This window comes from Equus quagga, chromosome 7 (genome assembly GCF_021613505.1).
Source record: "Equus quagga isolate Etosha38 chromosome 7, UCLA_HA_Equagga_1.0, whole genome shotgun sequence".
Lineage (NCBI taxonomy): Eukaryota > Metazoa > Chordata > Mammalia > Perissodactyla > Equidae > Equus > Equus quagga.
In genome coordinates, this window is record NC_060273.1 from 82,913,044 (window position 1) to 82,940,376 (window position 27,333).

At 37.9% G+C, this 27,333-nt stretch overlaps 2 protein-coding genes across 8 annotated transcripts in view; both read right to left on the reverse strand.

Moving 5' to 3' along the window:
- Positions 1–455: 455 nt before the first annotated feature.
- On the reverse strand, positions 456–10,381 carry C7H5orf24 (chromosome 7 C5orf24 homolog). Of its 6 annotated transcripts, XR_006889475.1 has the most exons (5): positions 10,120–10,378; positions 4,528–4,957; positions 2,776–2,849; positions 1,592–1,643; positions 456–669 (listed from the first exon to the last, which is right to left on the reverse strand). XR_006889475.1 is itself a non-coding variant. In XM_046667669.1 (4 exons), the coding sequence occupies exons 2-3, from the start codon at positions 4,952–4,954 to the stop codon at positions 2,809–2,811; spliced, it is 468 nt and encodes a 155-aa protein (XP_046523625.1). In that variant the 5' UTR covers positions 4,955–4,957; positions 10,120–10,378; the 3' UTR covers positions 456–1,643; positions 2,776–2,808. The 6 variants fall into 6 exon arrangements, 4 of the variants coding, with proteins under 4 accessions (XP_046523625.1, XP_046523624.1, XP_046523623.1 ...); XM_046667669.1 differs by having other exon boundaries at positions 456–1,643; XM_046667668.1 differs by having other exon boundaries at positions 456–1,925.
- Positions 10,382–17,801: 7,420 nt separating this feature from the next.
- Positions 17,802–27,333, reverse strand: part of DDX46 (DEAD-box helicase 46) — a 59,261-nt gene continuing 49,729 nt past the window's right edge. For both annotated transcript variants that reach the window (XM_046666661.1, XM_046666659.1), the window contains exons 20-23: positions 26,027–26,245; positions 25,618–25,762; positions 19,296–19,369; positions 17,802–18,071 (exon numbers count right to left, since the gene is read on the reverse strand). In XM_046666661.1, the coding sequence (XP_046522617.1) occupies positions 18,024–18,071; positions 19,296–19,369; positions 25,618–25,762; positions 26,027–26,245 (486 nt within the window). In that variant the 3' untranslated portion in view covers positions 17,802–18,023. The remainder of the gene's footprint in view (positions 18,072–19,295; positions 19,370–25,617; positions 25,763–26,026; positions 26,246–27,333) is intronic.

Consider the following 27,333-nt stretch of genomic DNA (forward strand, 5'->3'; position numbering starts at 1 on the left):
GTTCCAAGAAAATGGAAAAGGTAATTATATGTTCAAATAATTAGGGGAAAGTGTTTTTCTTTTTATATCTCCAATATCTGACCGTTATGAAACATGCACACGCTGCTCTCCCTAAGATTAACAAAAACACACCAGCCATGTTTCATATCTGAATTTCTTAAATTAAAAGGATCAATCATGTTTAAATTTAAACATAAGCCTTTAGTAGAACTGTTAGCCTGATGTATCTTAATAATGGGAAAGAAATGCAAAGAGAATGAGACCCATTTATAAGTTAGGATTTTAAATTACAAATATATAAATATTACTATTTTGAGAAAAACAAGAGAGTACAGAGGGCAGAATTCAGAAGGCACAACCCAAGAAAAATACAAGATTCACTGTCATGAAAAAGGTTTACCATTTACTATTCCCCTACTTGAAAAATACGCTAAGAAATAAAGTAGTTAACATGGTTGGTTTTAAAGTAATGACTTTATTAATAAATATACATCCATATGATGATGTAGATACAAATCATGAACACTACTCCATTCCCATACACATAATTGCACACGAGTAGCTCAAGTTCATGGACGTGAAAACATACACAGTATCTATTCAGACTTTTTACAGCAGAGGACAGCGTGCTTATATCAGTTAATTGGTAATTATTTTCTCTGTAATTATCTGTGGAAAAAGGAAAATGTGAAACTTAAAGAATCAAAGTGGTCTGATTACTATAAATCACACACTTGATTTACTACAGCATTAAATTTTCTGAAAATTAAATACATTATATGTGGAGAGCACAGATTTATCTACTTGGGGAGAGAAGGGGGAAAAAGCAAAGAAAAGATTTAGATACATCCTAGAGTTTAACAGCGTATAGTTAAGCTATAATAAAAACAAAAATCATAATAGCATCAAAATATTTTATGTCCGAGGAAAAAAACATTTTGAAGTGTTGTGAATTCTTATATTTTACTAAAAAGGGATCATAAAATTTTACTGCATATAGAGACAATGACCAACAGAGTAGCAGTTACGGTCAATAACCCCTGAATTGTTCTTTTAAAGCTTCTTAGAATATAAAGGAGAAGTTTTTATTTTTTTCCTTTAGTTCGTACACTGGTTTTTCTTACACTGGATGGATCACTTTTAACCTAATAAATAGATCCAGATAATTTTTTTCCTCCTTAACTCAAAGAAACTCTATTCTCATTTCATGAAAATATACATGTAAATTCCACAAATATCACTTTGGAATGAATATTACTTTAATAGATGTTTCTTTTAAAAAATAAATAAAAAATATAAAGAATTTTCTAGTCTAATTGAAACACTGATTTTAAAAATGTCCCCAAATATTAAAAATTAATCAGATACTTATGTTCTTCCATTATATTGTGCCAGTATTTTTTTTAATATCCAGTGCAAAACTCCAAAGATAGTATCAAAATCATCCCATACTAAAGATTAGTTATGCAAGGTTGTATCTGTCAAAAAAGGAAAATTTCATTTGTATTAGCTCCTTATTTGTTAATACGATAAGAATAATAAATAAGGCATGTTAAAATATTTTTAAAGGAAAAAAGTAAAGCAAACTTACTTGAATAGCAGATCATTTTCTGACCAACAGTTTTAATACAGAATAGTGAAACCTATTTTGTGAAGAACAGAATTACACAATATAAAATTAGCAATTTACCTTTCAAGAAACAATCATACAGTGGGAAGAAAAGGCCAGTTTCCCCCAACTGATTATATTAAAGTATAGGCAATTGTTTAACATGCTATTTCAGTGTTTATCATGACAAGAGACAGTGTTACAAAAGATGCACAATGTAGTCTTCAGATTATAGAGAAGTAAAAATATTTTCTATTTTAAGACTTCATTCATGTTATCACTTAGGTGTCTTTCTCTTCAGCATGGCACCAATAAACTGTTCACAAGGAGAAAAGGAAGTGGAATCAGGAGATGTTCACCAGTCTACAGATCTAATACTCAAGGTAACTGTTCACATGAACAGAAAATTCAGCTTTCTAAATGATGTTATCCAGTCACAACTGTAGCCACTTGCCCTCTTTTTTTCCTGGGATATAGCTCCTGATATTAATAAACACTGTTATGAATATACTTCCTTTAGGTGATTTCACCATTTCATTAACTTGTATACAAAATTCATTATACAATAATACACCTGCTTTATCTTCTGACACACAGCACAGCACCACTGAGTAGATGTGCTGGAGGATGGGAAAAGGGGGAGGGGAACGGACGTAGGAAAGGGCAGGGAGAAAGGGAAGGGTGTATATAACAAAACCAGGAATGAAAATAAACTGAAAGGGATACATCAAATGGACATACTATAAAACACAAAATGCAACCAAATCTTAACAGTGGTATATATTATTCTAAGGCAGAACATTTAATTAAACAACAGTTTTCAGGAAATCAAGAGGATTTCTAAGCAGCCAACTGCTAAACACCATCTTGAGAAACACCTAAATGACAGATAGATAATAAAAGTGGATAAATGAACATATGAATAAAAATGTAAGCATTTGTGTGTGTCAGAAGTTATACTGTTCTGAGTAAATTATTAGAAATTTTATATTTTAAGCTTCTGCAAGAAGAAACTCTTGTAGCAATTTAGCTGCCAGAATGTTACAACCAATCATGTAGTCATCCAACATTGCTCTCTATGGTTTGTGCAAAGCTAAAATTGTTGAGGTCACTGTCTTAGATGCCAGTGCACACACAGTCCCCACATACAATGCAACACCTCTTACTGTAAAGAGCAGCATAAAGTCCAGCTCATTGTGTCAGGCATCACTGGAACACCTGAAGGCTTGCTGCTTTTTTCCTGATAAAAAAGGTACGAAACATGACATCCATTTGCAATCAGAGTTTGCATTAACTGAGAGCAAGCCCAAACAACACAATATGCACCCTTTTAAAATTTTAATTATTTTAAAAGTTTTTAGGTCCTGCAAATCTACATTATAATCTCAAAGGCATTTAAAATCGCAAATACACACATTGTAACTTTAAAGTTCAGTGGAATTTTTTTTCAAATCCAAAGTTTACAATAGTTTTATTTAGAACAGACTCAGAATAAATAAAATGTATATTAACAAGGAATATTACTTTCAGAAATGGGGGAAGAGAGATTTCCCTCTGTCCCTACTCTACATATCTATCCAATAATTTTTTTCTTTTCTATCTATCTTGCTTCTAAAGCAAATATTGTTGGGAAAAATTTTCTTTTGGATGAAGTGGTCTCACTGGAGACACAATTAGATTTTTAATTATGCTAACAAACATATTTTTTACATGTTTCATGCATAGATGTATTCCTATATATTTCTTAATTATTTGGGTTCTGACAGAAAACTGCACTTTGTTTAGACCAGTTTTACAGTCTACCATTCATTTTGTGTCCTTTGGTAGATATAAACCTGAAACCACAGTAAGTGCTAATGCAATGGGACAATTTTTCAGAAAAAACTAAAAACGAACAACATTAATAAATGTTTTAAGTATATGGAAGGTAAAATGTAGTGACTATAGATACATGCAGACCTTAGGAATGTTTATTTTTCTATTATATTAAATATGCTATTCTCAGAATGCATTGTATTTCACCAAAAATGTAATGTGCAGTGTTTATAAAAAAGTTTAATTTTCTTGTAAATATGAATTGCTTGTAGTGTTTGGTATATATGCTCTTAGGCAATTAAAATATATACAACCTATCAATGCTGAAAGGCAAACACTAAAGAATTCTTTTAAGAATAATGGTTAAATCAATTAATGTCATGTAGATCAATAAATAAGAAGCTGCCTAAACCTAGAACATTAAAAATAAGACCTTTAATATCTGAAGTCTATGTAAATGCCAAAGCATACAAATGTGTCCTATCTCATGAAAACAAATGTTACAAAAACTCACAGCCATTACCTCAAGTAATCCTGAATCATTAGTTTGCTTTGTTCCATCAGTTAAAAATACCTTAGATATTATCTTTATTATATTATAGGCTTACTTCACAAACTAATATGTATAATGGTTTTATTTGTTTAGCACATTAAGCATCTATTTAGAATGGCCCAAAAGTAGTAATGAAATATGAGAGACAACCATAATTCTAAAGGAAAAGCAAAAATGATTTAGTTAGGTGTTACATTTTAACCTATGTACAAACTGAATGACACTGCTCATGCCCTGAGTGCATCTGTCAGCATATGGCAGTTTCTGAGCAAAAGCAGGAAAAAAAATCAAACAGGAAAACAAATTTGGAAAGCCCAGGCCATGAAAGCATGTATGTCAAAATAAAACCAAGAAGCTTTGGGATTATTCACCATCTTCCTTCTAAACCTGGCCCTCCTTTCCTGCCTCATTCACTCATTGGGTGGCTTGACTTCACTGCTGGTTTCCTCTACCCCGTGAACTGCTCTGCCATGCATCATGGGGTAAGGGAAAGCAGCAGTGCCGCAGCCATAACCAAGATCGGCAAGACGGGACAGAGCTTTAATGCTACCTGGAGGTCTCCCTGGGCTGACTTTGTATCCCGCAGCTTTAGTTGTACCCAAAGGTCTGCCTGGACTTGTCTTAAATCCAGCCGCTTTGGTGGTTCCCAGGGGTCTGCCTGTGCTGGTCCGGTATCCTGCTGATTTGGTCGTTCCTGAAGGCCGGCCACGCTTACCAGATCGGTTGAGATTTTTCTTTTTCTTTAGTTCATCTTTTATCTCTATGCTTCTACCACTTGTAGTCTGCAAGTGTGTTTCATTTAATGGGTCTTGCCTCTGACAAGCCATTGGTTTGTGGCTGACTGTGTGGCTGTATTTGCTTTGCTGGGAGGAATATATGTCAAACTGATCAGCAGCTCTCATGGCATCTTCACTGAGGCAGGAAGGCTTGCCAGGCCCACAGAAAGCCGGATTACTGCTGGCAACTGGATGCATCATTTTCTACCAAAAATAAAAGACAAATGTGAATAAATACACATATACAAATATCTATCTGTATGACAGCATTCGGTGGGAAAATAGTCTGTCTTCCAAGTACTACGCAAGCTACCTAAAATTAAGCTGACAGGCAGGAATCCAGATCACTTATAAACTAACACACATCAGCAGATTCAAAGATGCTTGTTTTTTTCAATTCGATCACAGGTAGGGACAAATGCCATTGGAGATAACTATAATATTAATTTAGTAGCCATAATGTTCTCTGCTTAGGAACTAGAAAAAGTGTATAAGTAGAAAGTAAATCTGTTATATTTTGTAGGCTTTTTCCTTCTATATTACTAAACCCCAGAAGGATAACAATAAAGACAAGAATTCTTAATGACTTGATTCTTCTTTTTTTTTTTTTTAAAGATTTTATTTTTTCCTTTTTCTCCCCAAAGCCCCCCGGTACATAGTTGTGTATTCTTCGTTGTGGGTTCCTCTAGTTGTGGCATGTGGGACGCTGCCTCAGCGTGGTCTGACGAGCAGTGCCATGTCTGTGCCCAGGATTCGAACCGACGAAACACTGGGCCGCCTGCAGCGGAGCGCGCGAACTTAACCACTCGGCCACGGGGCCAGCCCCATGACTTGATTCTTTTTTTTTAAGTTTGCCTAACATTCTTAGAATGTCTCCATTTGGCCTTTTATTGTATTTCTCACATGCATACTTCTGATCTGACCACAATTTCCACAAAATAGACACTTCCTCATCGTTATCATAATTTATTATTTATACAGAATCCTGAGTGTATGCTACACTTTACAAAAGATAGAATGTGCCAAGCAAAGAACACAATCTCTCGGCCCAAGGTACCACTCCCTTCAAACTACCCCCACCAAACAGGAGGCAGTACCAGTATAAAGGGTAAACAAAGCTTTCCATTAGCTAAAATGAGTGAACATTTTATACAAGCAATTGAGACTTACACTTCAAAAATATGGGGAACAATCATAATAAAATATTTGCTATTTTGAAGGTATGGCTATCAAGACAAAAAGCTGAATGTACGACACTGCTTTCTCCCTTGATCATAAATATGGTGTGGATCTTTTCCCCTTACAAGAGCCCTGTGACTTATTAAAAACAGTCCAAAGCCTCTGTTTTATCTGTGAGGACATCACTGTAATTTTTTTTCTCTTTATACAAGATGTATAAACACCACAACAAGCCAGCCCTAAACAGCACTATTGTTTAAACACATAGAAAATGAGAGTTTATAGGCTATAGTATTATATTTCACTGAGATAAGAAAGATAAAGACTCAGGTTCCAATTCAGATTTGGAAAAAGAGTCATAAATGTGTATTAAGGTCTAGCCCCAAGTTGTGAAGATGTTAGCCTCTACCCTTCATACATGTGAAATTGCACCAAAATGCAGTTACAAAAATAGTTACTCCCAGAAGCTAAGAACAGATAATTAATGCGAGCCAAAACCACTGTAAATTTATTTCAGTTTATAAAAGTAAAAGGAAATGGGAATCAAGTCATAGAATTGAATTCTGTTAAATTACTAAATATATGCTGAGAATCAACAGATACAGAACTATTGGCCAGCTGGCTTAGAAGTCTTAACTAGGAAGGAAAAACACCTACAATGAGAAGCTACTTGTTTACGGCAGAAGCCTTACAGACTTGGGAACATAAAATAAGACTGAGCTAAACACAAATATTAAAAGGAGTAATTCTTCACTCATTCCCCAAGAATATAATGAGAACAAAGTTATGAATTATTACTTCACTAGCTCAAATTCTAATTTCAGATGAGAAATAAGGAGAGATCACCAAGATGTGTTCCAAGTGTAATAATATTAGCCAAAAGTTAACAGTTTTGAGTATTTTCTATGTGCCAGGTAATAAGACTGGCACTCTGCACATTACCTGATTTAATCCTCACCACAACTCTATGAGGAACATACTATTATTAGTGCTGTTTTACACAAACTGAGACATGGACTTTAAGCAACTTGCCAAGGTCACACATTAGGAAATGGTAAAGCCAAATATGAATTCAGACACACTAACTTCAGAACCAACAATTTCAGTATAGAGTACAACTATATATCAGACTTTCCCAACAGCAGCACTATCACTTGGGTCAGACAGTTCTTTGTTGTGGGAGGCTGTCCTGTGCATTCTGAGATGCTCAGCAGCATCCCTGGCCTCTACCCACTAGATGTCAGTAGCTACACCCTCCTTTTCCTCCTCCCAGTTTGTGACAACCCAAAATTTCTCCAGACATTGCCAGATATTCCTTGGGGGGGAAAAATCCACTCCCCACCATGAGAATCACTCGGCTATACTAAAACGAAAACACAAGACCAGATTTAAAATATTCCTGCTTAAGTTTTTATTCCCCTCTTTAACTCCTACCTCTCCAAATAGCCACAAAATCTTTCTGTTGATAACGTCTACAAAGTCAAACAGATTTGTTTTCCAAACTGAAGAAAAGCCAGTGTTGAGATTTGTGAAGGGACCGACCACAGTACTCTCCCCTTTAAGTTATAAACTAATTGAGAAATATACGCAGGAATTAGATAGGAATCAAAACACTAGTTTATTGCCAGGAAAGGTGGACTAGAGACCACATGCAAATACAAAGAGAAACAGACTCAGACCTTTGAGCAGAAGATTATAAGAGAAAAAGTGATCCCTTTTCAATTTTATTATTCAATATAATCACCCTGCTGGTAAGTTCTAACAAAAAAAGTAGAAAAGTAGAAGTTCTCTTCCACAGGTAGCACAGCCGGTAAAGGAAGAAAATGTTTCTTCCCACCATCTGTTTCAATGCTTTATAGTTCATGCCTTTCAAGTTCCTTTCACTAACTTACCAAAACCTTACCTCTGGACCTTACTTTCCTTAACTTTGTTTTCTCTTAATATATCAGAACATTTACCATCTATTAGCACTCAGGATATACAGTCTCAGCTTACATTACGTTAGGCTTTTAGAGGCAAGATGCTGTCATATATCCCTTACTCAGACAACAAGCAACATTAAAAAAAACAGACCATTAAAAGTAGATCTGCAATTAAAAAAAAAATGCACCCATCTCCATTTCCTTTAATCTTCTCCAGTAACTTATGCATTTGGTTTGTATTATGTTAATTTACTTCTGACATAGTGCACATTTATTGAGGGCCAACTCCATGCAATACACTGTTCTAAGCACTAGGACACAAAAGAGATGGGAGTAAAGCAGTTTATTCCAATGGAAAGACAGTGAGACACTGACTTAACATTTCTAAAGGGCAAGTCTTCTATACGTTCTACATTTTCCTTCCCTGCTACTGCCAAGAAATCAGTACAGTATTCTGCTTACTCAATAACTAATTAACAAGCTGGACAAGAAATTTACTATGACAGTTACCCACGTAAATAGTTAACTAAAAAAGAAAGCAGAGCTAAAACCAATTCTTTTTTTTTTTTTTAGGAAGATTAGCCTGAGCTAACTGCTGCCAATCCTCTTTTTGCTGAGGAAGACTCGCCCTGAGCTAACATCCATGCCCATCTTCCTCTACTTTATACGTGGGACGCCTACCACAGCATGGCTTTTTGCCAAGCGGTGCCATGTCCGCACCTGGGATCCGAACTGGCGAACCCCAGGCCTCTGAGAAGTTCCCATGTGCACTTAACCGCTGCGCAATCCGACCGGCCATTAAAACCAATTCTGTTCTACTTTTAGATTTCAACTTTTTAAGATGGGAATCAGCACCATTAGATCCTTGTATGCATAATCATCATATATATATATGCGCAGGATATACATGTTTGTATGCAGTATTTACAAATACGAGCATGAATCCTACACTTAAGAATGCTCCCTACTCCCACTTCACGGCCTGTCAGCTACTTGTTCCTTCTTGAAAGATTCTCCCCATACAGAGTCCACTGAAAGTATACAGTCCACACTTCTTAAGAGTCAGAACGAATACTACAGTTCTAGAAAGTTCGGACTGAATGAAAGCCAGGAATTACAGACTGTGTAGACTACCGAAGGTTATCTTTTAAAACGGTTCAATGAATACACAGGGGTCAACTAAGAGCTTCTATACATTTTAACTATGCCTAAATTAGAGTTTTTAAAGCATACGCTAAAACTTGCCATACTGAAGTTGTTTTACTGTGTTTAATCCCTAGAGACTTCCTGTGAGCCGTTCTTTACGAAGTAATTCCTTTCCCTTCTCTTGAATGTGGCAGTCATCACTGCCAACATAAAGAACTATTTTTAGCAACTTCACAAGGCATTCACGAAGCTTCTAAACATGGGGAAAAAAATCTTCCTCTCAAGAAATCTTAAGTTCTGCTCTCTTCCAAAGATCAAACCACATAATTCTCAGAGATTTATTTCGGGTCATCTGGCTTGTGACAATTATACAGAATCATATACGATGCTATAATTCTAAATCAAAGTCCACTTGTGACCCACCTCCATCACTCAGAAAGTCTATTCAGCAAAGGCCGAAACAAACGCCAGGAGCCACGCATCCTGCCCCACCACGGAAAGTTTTGATACCAGGACAGAACATAAATAACGGCCTTCTTTGTCTTCTTTCTACTCCTTAATTGCGCCCCACGGCGCAGTTTACCCGCTGCCAGAATCCTCATTTGACACGAAGCGTTCATAAATGTACCACTGGTTGTGCCCGGAAGCGATTATTAACGTATTAGCAAGAACAACTTTGCAGAAGATACACGCCCACACCAGAGAAAGGGCTGTGTACCCTCCCAGAGTCCAAATTCCTGGCCGCTGGCCGCGCACTCGGAGTCCCGCAAGCTGCAGAAGTCCGCCGGCCACTCCATCCAGACGTGCATCTGGAAGCCGGCAGGCTTCAGTTTAAAGGGGGGAGGCCAACCTCCCCGAGGAAAGAAGGGTGACCCCTCCCCCGCCGCAGGAGGAATTTCCCCCCAGTAATGGCTCCGCGTCGGGGGAAGAGCAGGCTACGTCCGGGGCGCCTCCTCTCGCTCCGGGCTAGGCCAGAGCCCCTCCTCATGCGCGGCTCGGAGACCCCTCTCACCAACTAGCGAGGCCCCCGCTCTCACCGCCTCCTTGCCTTCTCCACGAGCGCCCGCCGCCCCGACTCCGCTCCCAACCGGGCTGACAAGCCCCCGCGCGCCCACCTACCTCCGCCGCTAGTAGCCCGGCCCCTCAGTGCGCCCAGGGGCTGCCCATCGGCTGGGAATCTCACGCCGGCGCCGCTCCCTTCCCAGCCCGCCGCCTCTGCACTACGCGGAGAAGAGCCCAAGACACAGGGGCAGAGGGCGAGGCCGGCGGCGGCGAGACGGCCGCTGGCTCCTAGCTCCGGCCACGGCCACCGCTCAGGGTCTCACCCCGGGCACAAGAGGAAGAGGCCGTCACAGCCCTGTACTGCGAGGGGCGGCGTGCGCGAGCTCGCGAGGACCACGCACGCGCACGCACATCGCGAGACGCAATCTCCCGCTCACGCAAGCTTGGGAAGGGTAGCCCGGGGAGCCGGGCTGCGCTTGCGCGGCGTGGGGACGGGCAGGACGCGGGCCTGAGGCCCCTGCCGGTCGCGCCGTGGTGCAGACAGTGCCCTGTAGCTGGGCTGGAGGAAGCCACCAAAGGGCGAATAACTTCCTAACTAACGTGTAGTGATTTTTCTACCCCAATTCTGTGATGTTAGAACTGCTACTGACCCCATTTCTTAGAACTAATAAATGATAAGAGTCAGGATTTGAACCCAGCAACCTCGTTCCAGAAACTTTTAATCGCAGTTGGCAAAAAGATTTATTAATGCCTTACTGTGCTAGGTGCTGCCCAAAGCATGTTAAAAGGACTCAGCCTCTGCCCTTTAGCTGCATATTAATGGGTAGAGTGAGACTTCCACCTGCCAACAAAATGGGGAATATTCAAATAATATGAGGTGTTTGGCCCATTAGGCCGAGGATCATGTGTTAATGAAAAGCCTCATTTTGTGGAGCACTCTATAGTTTTAAAAGTTTTTACATCCAGGACCTCCTCAGAATTGCCGTATTCTTCATTCCACCATCACAGGAAGCAATGGGACAGGTAGTTTGCTTACAAACTCTCCCCTTTAATGTAGTTATGAGGTTTCTGGCATATCAGTCACCCCGCACAAGCCGCTTAGCAGAAGAGATTAGTTTCCCCAGTTCTTCCTTCCATGAATTCGAAGATGTCAGAAAGGAAGGGATCCAGAAAGGAAGACTGCTGAGAGGAAGACACTTTATTAGGCAATGTGAAGAGGCTAGAGGCAGGTGCTTGTCCTTTTTGCCCAAGCAATGAAGAACGAGGAGATAATTCTTAGCACTGAGCGCTACCATGAGCACAGTACTTGGCCAGGTGCTGCTGCCAACAGAAAAGGAGGAGCAACTACTTGTCTTGGTGAACACAAAAGGCAGGAGGGAAACCACGTACAGTACATAAAACAGGCAAGCCCATTCACTTTCGGGCAGGCAGGGTTTCATAACATGATTCTAAATATCATTCTAACTAATTATTCCTACAAAATACTAGAAAACAGGGCTGATCGTACTAGTATTATTCATATAAAAGGAAAATACCAATAAACAGCTTAAATACATACACAGATTTGAGGGCATATTAAGCAGACTTCCAAAAGACTTCTTTAAAACAAGTTTTCTCTAAACAAGGCTTTTTTAAAATTCTTGAAGTGGAATTTGAGAATGCATTGTAGCACTCCCATACCATGACAATTCCAGATCTGTAACTCTAAACTTTTTTCTGAAATGGCATTTGTACATAAAACCACTTAAGAAACAGAAACTTTCATACTAACAAGGTCAAATGATTTGCAGGTGCAATGGAAAAGTAACCAGAGTAACAGAGGAAATCAGACATTCCTGGGTTTGAATGCCTTTCTGCCATTTGCTTCCTATGGTACTTTGGGCAAGACACTGCTCTTTCCAAAAGTTTCCATATGTGTGAAATGAAGACAAGGTCCTCTTTGTAGGGCTGTGAAATTAAATGAGCTAATAAGTGAAGATAGACTGGATTTAAATCCTAGGTCTACCACTTACTAGTTGTTTGACTGTGGTCAAGCGACTAGTCAATTCAATTCAATATATTTATTGAATGCAAGGTACTAGGATGCAGGACAGAAATGGTCCCTGACCTCCAGAAGTCTACATTCTGGTGAGGTAGATAAAAACTCAAATAATTAGAACACAGTGTTAAATGCAATGATCTGGTGTTTTCTGATAATTCTCTCAGGTTGGCCTTAATGAGGTGGTAGTACACACAATACGGGTACAATGTACGACTAGTGCTGAACGTAGAGGCTTTTTCAGGAGCATAGCCATTTATTATCACTTCATGTGCAACAAGAGCATACTTTTAAATGTCACACTATTTGACTTATCTCCCAATATCTCTTCTTCAAAAGTTTATCCCCTTCAAATACAATTTGGACCTAATCTGACATTTTTCATTCCTTCTCCAACAGCTTCAGCCTGGCTCAGGGCAGGCTAGATCATACAAACAAACCACCAGTTAATAAGATTTTTGAATGATAAATGCTGATTGTATACATGTGAAAGGAAGGCCATGAAAAGAGTATCTGTCTAGAGCTGGAAGCTGGCTGCCTCTAACCACCTTTCAATTGAGGCAAAAAATGTTTTTAAATACTTTAATGTGAACAGAAAGATATACATGGAAAAAATGAATCTCACTTTCTACATTTTAGTTTATCAGTAGCCACTGACTGTCCTTGTTAGGTCTATGACTTACAGCATATTGAAAGGTATAGCAATATTGAAAGATAGCATAAGAAAACCCACTCCCATTCACCCACTGTAATGATAACAGTACTAATATTTATTGAATGCTTACCACTGTACCAGGCACTGTCTTTATATGCATTATTTCTCCTCATCCTCACAACTCTGATAAATGGGTATTATCATATCCCCATTTTAAATATGAAAAAACTGAGGCTTTTAAAGCATTTAAGCAACTTGCCTAAAGTTGTCCAAGTAGTCCCCAATATATGTGAATTTACTTATAATTATATATATGAACTGTTAAAGCAATACTCTAACAATATATTATACACAGTATATCATGTAACAACATATTATCAAACCCACTAAAAAAATGTCAAGGATGAGATTTAAAAAGAAATACAAACAGAAGCTCCAGTATTTTCTTCCTGCTTTTCAATGGCTTACTATACATGTGCCCCACTTTGGAGACCACTGCTTTAGATCACAGGCAGTCAAAATCCAAGAGCAAAAGAAAGTGAAGATTATCCGTGGTTTTCAAAGTTGAATGTCGATCACAGAATCATTACCACCCAAACACACTTATAATAGCAACACCAGACCAGTAAGAAGTTGCAGAGGAACTTGTGATCTCCTGGAAGCTCCCAGGTATCCATTCCCCTGCTCTTTCTGCCAAGCTTTACAAATTGGAGACTTGGGCCCTAGGCTGGTTTGGGGGATGGCGGGGGCAGGGGGAGAGACGGGACTCTTTTTCAAAAGTCTACAGTATAGTTCTGGGAGTCTTAGCTCCCAGAAGACTCCCCTAGGCAAAGGCATGGAAAAGAAATATTGCCTTCAAGAATCCTTGCACTGGCTGGATCCAGGCACCTGAGAGCCCCCTAGAAATCCAGGAAAAAAGGCTAAGGACACTCTAATAGCCAAGGCTGTTAGAAGTCCCTGCAGTTAAAAGGTGGCTGCTAAAAATCGATCTACTACCAAGTGCCAAGTTCAAAGGACATGCTTTTTCTGTGAACAAATAGCGTATTTATCGTACTGAATCCTCACATTTTCTTTATTCAATAATAGGCAAAATTGTGAAAAGGGAATAATATCAAAATATGGACTACCAGGTATTTCCATATATTAAAAATGATTAGGGCTTTTTTTTCTGAAAGTCTACTTTTTACAGCAATCCTAATAATATGAGAGAGTAACTGAGTTCTAGTTCTCCAAAGGGGTTAAAACTTTCTATTTCATAGTTTTTTTCCTCCCCAACAGAACAAGGTTAATGCAAGTTTAAATTTCTTCTTAAAGGCTTGAGCTTCAAAATCGTAAACTCCTATAAGCTGATGCCATATTTGGAAGAGAACAAGGTCAAGAAAAATAATCAAAAGTAAATTCCTCACCAGTCACGTGATTTGACAGTATGCACTTACAAATACATACACACCAGCTAAGCCCTAAGGTATTAGAAAGGTAAGACCATTGATATTGTGGAGATTTTGCAAAGAATACATTTGTTTATATTTTTCCTCACATTTCTACTTGGACTCCTGCCCGAGGAAAATTACAAGTTAATTTAGAAAAAAGAAGGACCTTCCAAATATGTGCAATGGGTAATATATTAGGGAATCTTTACACAGTGAGGGAAATGTAGCTACCTTTAGCTCCAGAGAGCTGGCCTAAGAGCAGAGCATGTGTTTCATTAAGCAGTGTGTAAGATGTTGTTACACTCCAAGTTAAACGCCTCATCCCAGTGAGTTTTATTAAGGTTTTCTGATGGTTACAACACCTAAATGGAATAAAATGTTCAAACATTCCCTCCATCTCTCCACACATATTCATTCACTCTCTTTCTCTTTCTCTTTGTATATACATAAACACACATCTTTTTTTTAAAGATTAACTTCAGCTTTTCATGCCAAAAGCAGAAGACACAAAAAAATGCCAGTAGAGTGGCATAGCAGTTAAGTTCACATGCTCTGCTTCAGTGGCCTAGGGTTTGCCAGTTCGGACCCCGGGCACAGACCTACACACCACTCATCAAGCCATGCTGTGGCAGGCTTATAAAATATATATAAAATATAAAATGGAGGAAGATGGGCACAGATGTTAGCTCAGAGATAATCTTCCACAGCAAAAAGAGGAGGTGATGGGTGTCAGCTCAGGGCTGATCTTCCTCAAAAAACAAAAAGCCAATAGATTCCAATTCTTTTAATTTTTTTTTTTTTTTTTTTTGTGAGAAAGACTGGCCCTGAGCTAACACCTGTGCCAATCTTTCCAATTGTATGTGGGACACCACCACGGCATGTCTTGATGAGTGGTGTGTAGGCCTGCACCTGGGATTTGAACCTGCGAACCCCAGGCCACTGACGCAGAGCATGCAAACTTTACCACTAGGCCATGGGGCTGGCCAGGATTTCAATTCTTACATAAACCTATGTACCAAAATGTGAAGAACTTGGAGCTCCAGACTCAAATCTAAGAGGAAGAGTATTCTCATGGATCACATTGGGCCAGCCACTTTTAAAACTCTTGCCTGCTATAAGAACTTAGCATCCATCATCTATAAAGCACCAAAATGGGGCATTTTACTAAACAAAGTGTAGCTTTTTACCCTAGATTTCATTTCTACTAACCATTTTCCCCCCAGCTCCTATCTTCTTTTTTTTTTTGAGGAAGATTAGCCCTGAGCTAACATCCATGCCCATCTTCCTCTACTTTATATGTGGGACACCTACCACAGCATGGCTTGCCAAGTAGTGTCATGTCCGCACCCGGGATCCGAACTGGTGAACCCCAGGCCGCTGAAGTGGAACATGCACACTTGACCGCTGCCCCACTGGGCCAGCACACCAGCTCCTATCTTAAACAAGCACTATGTTATCTGTCACTAAAGAACCTTAGCAGATGGTTTTATAAAGCAAAGGGAAAAGAGCTCACACACAGCCAAGTTACAACTTTGGAGGCTCTGCTTTCTAGCTTGAGATTAAGATGCTGACGTGTTATTTAGAAGGGCCCCCACAGCTGGCTTCATGGGATTTATAAATCCTAGGTACTCAAGAGCTGGTTCTGCTCCAACAAACAAACAAAAGCCTCTTAACACATAGGGGCTGCCTGCCTCAAACGAAGGATCACAGTCACAGGTGGTGTGTGACTACCAGTTGAACACCAGGTGTACACCAACGAAGCTGATGAGACATGAAATATGTCAAATAATAAGGTGTCTAAAAGGAGGTGGAGAGAACTTAGCTGTTCTCATTTCATTCTATACTTTCATTTTCTAAAAGTGAGTGTCACTGTGGTAAAACGCCGACTGGTACATGAACCTATTATTTCACGTATTTCATCTGTCTTACGCCAAATACAAACAGCATCAAAGACTAAGAGGCTTCTTCGGGAAGATATTTTTGAATAGAATTGTATATTTGGGGTAGTAAGTTGCTAGAATTTTTTAATAAAGATACTGAGAGTATAATACTTCTCTGACATGCCTACCAATGTAAACAAAATTAGATAAACGGCAGAAAACATTTCAGCAAAGATAATTTTAGGAAAATGCAGATTGAATTAACTTTATTTTATAAGGAATTTAGAAAACATGAGCAAATACTGATATTGAATTAAAAAAACAAATTAGTCTGTACATTATTCAAATTTTAAAAATCAAAGAGTCAGTGTGACACTAAAAAAAATGTAATAACAGAGAAATGTGTTTCATTTTAGAACAAAATACTATCAGTGGCTTATTACAATTAGATACACAAACGTAAAGGTAGTAATGCTAAAATGACATAAAACTGAATCTTAAAGTGATCCAGCAGGCTGAAGGGAGCACCAGTTGTCACCAATATGGGACTGCCACATACTCTACCAAAGGAAACAAACTATCGCTACGTAAAAAAAAAAGCAAATAAATAAATTAGGGGAAAAAAGGAGCCCAAGAGGCCTGGAATTTTAGAGTAAATGGTTTATTTGGTTCTGTTGTTACATGTGTTTTGTCTGTTTTCTTCCTCTAAGAAAGAAGTGAATATGCGAGGGATCCAAGAATATTTGCCAATTATCTTAGTTTTTCAGTAAGGATAACTTTATACTGAAGAAATAATGATTGATATTCCTTGTCACTTTAACCACTTAATATTCTATTAAAATGATTTGTTTTAACAGCTATAGTATGCTTTGATTTTTTTCTTTTTTAAAAACTCTCAAGAATATTCAAAGGAACTTCTGTCTATCTTACTTTAAGAAATATATCATTAAATTCCTGAAAAGTTTCTTTTTTCAAGAAGTGACAACAATATGAAGTTCTAATACACCAAAGAGTCTTGAAAAGAATATTAGGTGATTCAGTTATAACAAATTAAATTAGAATATTCAGGAAATTTATCTGAGGGATCAAAAATTTAATTTATGATTCCTTGTGAACTAAATTTCACTGAGAGCTGCTTAAGTCTAGCTCTAAAACATGGGTACCATTATACTTGAAAATTTTTAAGAAAGAAAATTCACAATCTACTCAATAATCCTGAAGAAAACTCAGATTAAAATTAGTAGGGTATTTCTATGTACAGATGTATAAACAAACACTTTCAAGGGAGGAAGGAATCATATTAATATTTACAGGCTACAAATCACTTTAAGGAAGATTAAAAAAGAGCCAGTAGCTAGGCATAGAGGTTGTGAGGGGAACCTAAAAGTAGTAAATACTAAAACTCTTTGCAGTGTAAAGAAATGCGAAAAACTTTTATACTACAAATCTTTAATTTTACAAAACCAAAAAGCAATCCAACTATTGCCCATTTATGATAAAAATTGAAAAAAAACCCTCTGAATCCATTTTGTAAAAATTCTATATAACATTCTTAAATCCAGTTCATATTGTTCCACTAAGTCAAGTAAGATTTAAGCTCAAGGAGAGGGACACAAAATTAGAAAGAGAATTTTACCTTTTCTGAGCAGATGATCACAATTGTATTGCAAGAGGATAAAGTGAACAGCCCCTTAGCAACTTATGTACTTTATTACCTTCAATAGAAAGTCCAAATATTTCCATTTTTTTAAACTTCTGGAATATTATTCAGATATTTAAAATACTGATATGTAAGCTTTATATTAAAGGACTCTGAAAACAGGCCTGCTTTAAATATAGTCTGATAATTCTGGGGTACTTACTGAAAGAAGATTTCTTTAGCAAATATTTGTTCCTTATATTTAAAAAAATCAGCAAGATAGAATTTTAAAAATGTTAATTTACAATACATTGTAAACTGCAGACAACAATTGCCACATGTACCACAGACCAGTACAGGTAAGTTTTTTCCAGATGTTTTATAAGACTTTGTATCTTCCTTTATTTGTCGGTTGGTATGAATTTTGCTACAATAGAAAACAAAAGATACATGGTCAGAAAAAGAAAAAATACATATGTTAAGGTAATTTCCTTTACAAACTTATAAAACTATCAGATATTTAAAATAAAAAATGTTAATATTATTATATTGAGGAAGTTCTGTCCAACAACTAATCTTATCTGTGTGTACACTCAACTATGCCTTGATAAGTGTTTTAAACCAACTCGATGGTGGTGGCATCAAGGTTCTTTCTCTATCACTCGTTGGTGAAATAGTCTTAAGCACTTGATTTAAAGGTTGTTTTTCTTCTTGCCTCTTGTTTTGTGTACCTTCTATTCTTTAAACCTTTTATTCCCCCAAAAGAATGTTCTGTAAGGGGAATTTTAGAAAAACTCTCAAAAACACATTCTTAGAGGATCAAGTTTCCTTTCAAAGGGCCCTCATCTCAATGCACACATTGCAGGGAGAGTTTACAAGCTTTAACTAGCACTAAAGACATAAGGATGTGTCTGCCTCCTTTGGAAAGGTGGTCTATAAAAGGTTGCTTTTTCTAAAATCAAATTAAATCCTTACCTAAGTTTAAAAACTCTGACAACACCTGTACTGGCAAAAATATAGAGAAACTAGAATTTTCATACACTGCTGGAGGGAATATAAATTGGTATAATCACTTTGGAAAATTATTTAGCAATAGCAACTTAAAGCTAAACTACACATACCCTATAATTACAATGTTCCTCCAAGGCACATGCCCAAGAGAAAAGGATACTAATGTGTACCAAAGAGACATGGAAGAATGTTCAAAGAAGCGTTATTCATAAAAACCAAAAACTAAAATAACCCCAAAGTCCAATAGATAAATTAACTGCGGTATATTCACAATTAAATACTATATAGCCATGAAAAAGAATAAATTACTGCTAAATGCAACAACATGGATTGATTTCCTCAAAGTAACATTTGATTCCACTTATATGGAGTTCAAAAATAGGTGAAACTAATCTATGATGTTAAAAGTCCAATATTGTTACATTTAAGGGAGATGAATAGTGACGAGGGGCATGAGGGGGGCTTCTGGGATGCTGGTAATGTTCTGTATTTCTTAATCTGAGTAGTGATCTCATCAGTGTGCTTACTTTGAAAATTCATTGAGCTATATGTTTATCATGTGTACTTTTCTGTATTTATATTATAGTTCAATAAAACATTTATTAAAACAAATAAGTAAGTCCTTGAGGTTTTCACTCACCAGTCGGATCAGTTCTTCTTTTATGAGCCTGGTGATTTCAGCCTTTGCTTTCTGCACAGCCAGTTCATTGGCACCTGGTGAGTGAGTGGAAAATATTCGTGTTACTAGAATTACACTGGATGTTGATCCATGTCATGGAGATCCAGTAGGAAATACTGTAGGTGACTTTCAGGAACATTGTACTGCCTGCCAAGATAGCTTTTCAATACCCGGTGGAACATCATCTACATTATGTAATGGCTGCTTATCATTCTGATTACTTTTTTAGAGTTTTGAACATAACCACTGAAGTCACATTACATGTAGTGTTAAGAGTTCTCGGTATGTTGATTAAAAAGAGCAAAGAAAAGATGATTAGTAATTTGTCCAAAAGACAGTAAGAAAAAGTTAAAGGGAAATATAACCTCCTGAGTTCATTTATTTAGCAAATATTTATTCGACATTCAAAGTCAGCAAATATTTCAGAAAGGTGTCATCTGAGCAAAGTCTTAGAGGACTAGCCAAATTGAGGGAGGAGAGATGACATGGAGAGTATTTTGTGAAAGGAATCACATGTGCAATGGCACAGATTAAGAAAGGCATGCTTAATTACTGAAAAGTAAGAGAAGTCTAGCGTGGCTGAAAAAGAGCGTGAAAGCACATAGCAAGATAGCCAAGATGATGCAGGCTGGAGACATTCATTCATACAATTATTAATTCAAAAACATTAAGCACCCAACCATGTATGATATACTGTGGGAGATTCATTATACAAAGAATTTGTTCATGCTCTTTATGATCTTGTAGCTATTACAACAGGATCAGTAGGTAGGAAGTAGTCTACCCAAGTAACTTTTAAATATCATTTCTTCCAAAAAGTTTTCCCAAGTTCTTCAGGCCGAGTTAAGTGTTTTTTTCCCCAGTGCTCTCACACGATTGCGTTCATACCACCATGAAAGCACATTTTTAAGGTAGAATGAACAAGATTTTTTTTGACTAGATGTAGATAGTGAAGAGGAACAAAGTTAAGATGCTTAAAGTTGAGTAGCAAGTAAAGAAAGTAAGAATAAAGAAGATACTGAATCCCAGAGGAAGAACGGGTGTTATGAGCAGAGATGGTGGGTGAAAATTCAATTCTGAGATTGCTGTAGTTGAGGTGTTCATGGATATCCAGTTGTAAATGTCAATTAAGGGCGATGGAAATACAGACCAGAAGTAGAGGAGAGATGGAAATTAGACAGCCATCAAGGATAGGTGTAGAAGGATCTGAAGCCAGGGAACAATGCCAGAGAGAAGGTAAGTTTAAAGAGGTACCACAATGCACACTGATAAGAGGAAAAGAGCTGGACCACAGAAGTGGATTAGAGATAATGAAGGACTAGAAATGAAATGTCCAAGAATAAAAGGAAAACTGGGTTTGCAATGTAGAGAACTTCATTTTTTTTTCTGCTTTTTCTCCCCAAATGCCCCCAGTATATAGTTGTATATTTTTTTCAGTTGTGGGTCCTTCTAGTTGTGGCATGTAGGATGCCACCTCAACATGGCCTGATGAGCAGTGCCATGTCCATGCCCACTGCCCAAGATCCAAACCGGTGAAACCCTGGGCCGCCAAAGCGAGGCACGCGAACTTAACCACTTGGCCACAGAGATAGCTCCAAGAACTTCATTTTTATCATTTTATATAAGAAAAATAAATGAGGGGCCGGCCCCATGGCCGAGTGGTTAAGTTCGCACACTCCGCTTCGGTGGCCCAGGGTTTCGCCAGTTCAAATCCTAGGCACAGACATGGCACTGCTCATCAAGCCATGCTGAGGTGGCAACCCACACGCCACAACTAGAAGGACCCACAATTAAAAAAAATATACAACTATGCACCGGGGGGGTTGGGGGAGAAAAAGGAAAGAAATAAAATCTCTAAAAAAAAAAAGAAAACCAAATGAGAAAAACAATTCACAAGAAATAAGAAAATTTTCCCCCTTATTAGATATGAATAACTTTTTGACCCCAGAGAGAGGAGAGGAGGAGCGGAGGAAGAGGAGAAAAAGGAAGAAGAAGAAAAAGAAATGGTTAAACAACAAGAAGGAAAGATGGCTGTGAAGTCATAGCAATATATCTGAGTCCTACACTTCCACCAAGCCACCAACCACAACATTTTAAAGCTGTGGGTGCTGGAAGGGAAGAGAGGTGGATGAAAGTGAAGGCAAGGGTAGAATCAAGAAACAAGGCAGACTGAAAATTATAACCAAAATGAAATTCAGGACAAAAATATGCTACTTGACGTGAGCTGGTGTGAAGCTTGTTGATATTCTGTGCCGTTTTAAAAAGAAGAAAAATGACACTCTCATATAGATCCAAGTGGAAGAGTAATTTTCCTACTTTAGTTAGAGTCTGACCATTTGGACCAGTTTAAATTTTTGACTTATATAGCTTCTATAGGTAATAGGTTACATATGTTTATAAGCTGCCACTGAAAAAGAGGCATTTCCTTTCATTGGCCTTAAAACAACTCTGGCTGCTTTTAAGGGATTCTCCACTAGTAAAAAGAGAGGGTCGCAAAAACACGCTATAAATTATACAGGCTGGCTAGGCATGTAAGTCCTTCCTGTTCTCCTTCCCGCTGCCTGGTGGGAGGCCTGGAGCTGCTGAGCCACACAGAGCCTCCAAGGAGCCAGGCAGTGGGGTCCCTCCAATTACAGAACTAAAAACAGATGACACTAGGCTCCTTCCAACACCTGTTTTCATCCTATTAGTGTTCAGGTGATTTGGCTGGAGTTTCAAAAACTAAAAGATCTTTTAAAAATCTAATCATCAGTGAAAATTCTCAAAGCTTTAGATCACTTTAATTACCAATCTCCAGCTCTTATTCAGCATCATTATGTCCCTAGAATTCTCAAGATTAATTTTTGACAAGGTTATCTTTTTACAGGGCAGGGGTCGGGGGGGGAGCTTGCTTGGATTATAAAAACTACACGTTATTTCCTGAGTACAAGTTGACAGTGGAGAGAAGTGACCAGAACCATTTTAGGTGGATGGAAAAGTCAGCAGAAGCTGTGGGTTTCTCACTTCACTTGATAGCACAGGAGATGTGTTCTGATAAAGTCATATGTAAATTGACCTTTGATACATTAATTATACCATACTAAACAAGCATAATTACCTTTAAATTAATAAATTACATAGAGGATCCTTTTTCAAAGCAAACAATCATGTCTCTGATTTACCTCTTTGTAAGGCAGGCATTTAAAATATTAGTTTTGTTTAAATCATGCCCACGACATTCAAACTGAGAATAAAAGGCTGACTTTTCGTATACCAGAAGTTTTATCATCAGATTCCACTGGATGACATTGTGTCTCCATCCTGCATGGTCTAATAAACACAGTAGTAAGGGAGAGCTGTCCAGCTCCAAGTAAGATGGAATGTAAAGATGTCAATGTAATTTTCTCTCCTTGAAGATCTAGGTACCAGCAACCACCATTTTACTACACAATAAGGAACAGTGTCACATGATTTGGAAACACAGTGAGTCACTGGCAGACTGAAAGTCTTTCTGGATACATAAAATGGTGCCATGTAAAAACCTGGCTTGAAATAGGTATGAGTCAGTTTCTCAAAGTCATAATCACAAACAAAAAAATGCAATTTGCCTAGTTCAGGACTCAATCCTTTGTACACCATTTAAGAATAAGCATGAATTTTACTGTATAGTAATGGGAGAATGGCGACAACATGGAAACTAGAAAGGCTTGCTTTTGAGTTTCACCTTTCCCACAATTGATCATTAACTTAAAAAAGTCCAATAGTGAGACATACGTGAAAATGGCAGCACAGGGAACTCAAAAGCCTGTCCCTCAACAAACGCAGCAAATAAATTTGCAAAAACTGTTAAAATCAACTTTATGAGGACTCTGGAAACTAATCACAAGTTTACAGGAATGAGGCAAACGCTTATTAAAGGGGAAAAAGAACAGCTGAATCTTGGGGCCGGTCTGGTGGCCTAGTGGTTAAGTTCACACGTTCTGCTTTGGCGGCCCAGGGGTTCGGTTCAGATCCCAGGTGTTTGGCACTGCTTGGCACGCCATGCTGTGGCAGGCATCTCACATATAAAGTAGAGCAAGATAGGCATGGATGTTAGCTCTAGGCCAGTCTTCCTCAAAAAAATAAATAAAACTAAAAAAAAACAACAAAAAACAGCTGAATCTTGGTAACAGAATTTTTCAGTGTTTTAACTTACTCTGACCCCACCAAACATTTCTGGCCAGAAAACACTTTCTCCTTCGGTATACATGGGGTGCACACTGCACATGTGCTTCTCTTCTTGTAGTCTTTTTACTAAAAAGCCACACAAAAACAATTTGAGGTCACCAATTAAAAGAGAAGTGATGAAATAGGCACGGTATGGTAGGCCCTCCATATCCGTGGGTTCCACATCTGCAGATTCAACCAACTGTGGATTCACAGTCCTATGATCACTGCACCTGTACTGAACAGGCACAGACTTTTTTATCCTTGTCATTATTCCCTAAACAATACAGTATAACAACCACTTACATGGTATTTACATTGCATTAGGCATTATAAGTAATCTAGAGATGATTTCAAGTATATGAGAGGATGTGCATAGGTTATATGCAAATACTATGCCATTTTACATAGGGACTTGAGCATCCATGGATTTTGATATCTGCGAGTATATGTGTATGTGTGTATGTGTGTATGTGTGTGTGTGTGTGTGTCTGTCTGTCTGTGCGTGTGTGTGTCCTAGAACCAATCCCTAGCAAATACCAAGCAACGACTGTACTAATTTACTTTGTCACATTTGTGAAATTCTCTTTGTTTTGGCCAGGAAAAAATCAAATTCTAAAAATAATTCCTAATATATAATTAAATTTAAGTTTATATTTATTTCAGTAAGGAACTTACCTAAAATTATATAGTCTTCACAAAAATCAAAGGAATGCCAAAATATAACAAGAAAAAAATTAACTAGTGACAAAGTTTATTTATAATATACTTTCAGTGGATCTAAATACCTTCCATTAATCTTTCCAACAACAAACTTTAAAGCTGAGCTATCCAATACAGTAGCCATCACCCATGTGACTATTTAAATTAATAAAAATTAAATAAAATTTAAAGTTTCTCGGTCACACTGGCCATACTTCAAGTGCTCCATAGCCATCAAAGAGAGTTCTACTGGACACTGCTGCTTTAGAAAGCTCAAATGGATATGCCTGTCAAATAATATTTTGTGTCCTGAAGACAAGTGGCTATAGGCTTAATCAGATGCGTTATTGAGAAAATTTATCAAGTGCCTACCATGTGCCAGGCATGGGTGATACAGCAGATGACAAAGTCACTGCATTGAGAGAGCTCTAGCAGGGGAGACAAGAACAAGTTGAAATATATTATAATTTCCATGTGATGAGTACTGTGAAGAAAAACAAAGCAGGTAAAGAGCTACAAAGTGATGAAGTGGGATCAGGTAAGGTTCCTTGTTAGAGTGCTGTGTATGACTCAAGGTACTAGACTGATGTCTGAGATTATACAAATTGCAGGAGCAGCTCCTTTGCAGCCATCTAAGCACTAGGTATGCAAACTCTGGGCTTACATGACACATGGAGTAAAGCTCTCCACAGCTCCAACAACAGTATTCAACAAATATTTAGTTCATTAAATAGATGAAATAGACCTGGCTAGTCTATACTTAAAAAAAAGTCTACTACAGAGATGTTCAGATTAAATATAAATGAAGGGAGGCAAGTTGTCTTACAATGCAGTGGAATAACACTTTACTGGAAAAAATCAAAATGGAAACTGCCTTGTGAATTCCTTCATGAATGTATGAAATAAGGTTAAAAAACAAACCTGATCACTCTTAGATAATGCATTACTTACATCCTTAGAGTTATGGTATTAATTGTCCTCTTGTTATTTTTTTAAGGTATGCAAGAACTTTTATGAGCATGATTTCAGAGGCAATATTTGCTTAAACATTCATGAAGCGGACTAATATAGTTGATTTACTTTCTAACCTAAACTGTGGCAAGAACATTCTACTTTCTAGAGGCATAAACAGATAGGTCCTTATAATACATGTTTTCTTCTACACTGATTTTCAAATGTGCCTGAATTGTCAAAACTGAAAGAGTCCCAAAAACAGATCATTCGCCTTTGTATATGTACTGAACTTATAAAGACCTCAAATGATATATGAAACTATTTTTTTCTCACACGTGTTCCTTATTTTCAGTCCTTACTAGAAATAACCTCACTTTCTCTGTGTGTCTATTACATCAACCTTGATCTAACTCAAGATTGAAACAGAACCAATAGTACATACTTTCAATTGCCAAGTAAATTTTCCGCTCTCCTTCCTTGGGTTCTTTGCCAGGTGGGAAGTAGGTTCCTCTGATTGTAATTGCGGCTTCAGAATATTCACTGATTCTCTGCAGAGCTTCCTTAGAAGTAACTTTCCACCTGGCAGTCTAGGAAAGAAAGGATGGGGGAAAAAATCATTTTATAACAGAATTTTAAAAACTTGGAGGACCAGCCCAGTGGTGTAGTGGTTAAGTTTACACACACTGCTTCAGCAGCCCAGGGTTCGCAGGTTCAGATCCCAGGGATGGACCTAGCACCGCTTGTCAAGCCACGCTGTGACAGGATCTCATAAAATAGAGGAAGACTGGCACAGAGGTTAGCTCAGTGACAATCTTCCTCAAGCAAAAAGAACGTTTAAACCTGTTACTTGCCTGTGGGAAGTCATTGATTTCTAATTCTTCCTCATATCTCTTAAAAGATTCATTCTGTCCACCATCCTGTCTCTCCTCTTCTTGTTTCTCCAAAGGCACATAATTGAGCTTGGCATTGATCTTCTCAGCAAGCTGTTCTGCAATGGTTTTTGCAGAGACAGTGGGAGCCAGGATGGTGCCACCTCTGAGAATTGCATTGGTGGCCTGTTGCATCACATCCTGCAGTTAAAGAAGACCTACAGTCAAATCTCAGATGAGGGCAGAGACAAGATCTGAGACACCATGACAAATTATTCTCTGGAAAGTCACTGACTAAAAGCATCTTTCTAATGCAGAGTCCTACCCATATGCGCAATTTTGCAGTATATATTTATAACTGATAGTTTAATGCATCTCCCTTACTTTGACGAGAAAACTAAAGAACACTCAACTTTATATTAAAAATTCTACTAGATCATAGATAACGAGGCAACTCTTGATATGAAACATAGTATATTTCTAAAATCGTTTATATGCTTTGTGGCTCCTAAGAGTTTCCTCTGAATTAGAATCTTTGTCCACTACCACCACTGAGCACCCCCTCCCACCATGGCCCAACCCAACCTTCAATAAATGATAGTAAATGACTTACTCAAAACCTGCTTTTAAAATTTGAACTTAATTTTACCGTGTGCCTAAGGTAGACAGAATTCTGTGGGTAATACATGACACACACCTCAAGCTTTTCCAACAACACTGAAAAGTTACAGCTATTTGATTTCCCTAATAAAGAGGTATTAGCAGTAATAATCCTAGAGAATATCAGATTCAGTTCAGCAATCCCTGTTGTCAGAAGAGGTACAGGCTTGAATACAATAAATACTTTATTACTCATGACTAAACAAAACAGATGCAGAGACCTGAGGCTCCAAACCCTAACTATGGCTGCCTCACTCCATTACTTTCTTGCTTGGTCATCCCAGCTTGGGTGCTACAGACCTGAAACTCCACAGCCTACTAGACAGAGGGCCCTGCAGGTCCCCAAACTCTCAAAATCTGCAAAACACTGTCAAAACTAACTACATAGTTAACAAACTATTCTTTGGGAATGCTACGAAAATTTACCCTTAGTTAAAAACTAAGTTAACAAAAAAAGCTCCCAAGAGTAAGACGGCATGTGAAATATTTAACACGTTTTCACTGTTAAAACTTATGTTAGTCTGAGTTATGTAGCTGGATATTTGTATTTCCAAGGAATTGTTTGTGTGCCCAATAACCCACCCAATAAAAACAAATGAAGAGAGAAAAAAATTTTCTTAAGATTTTGG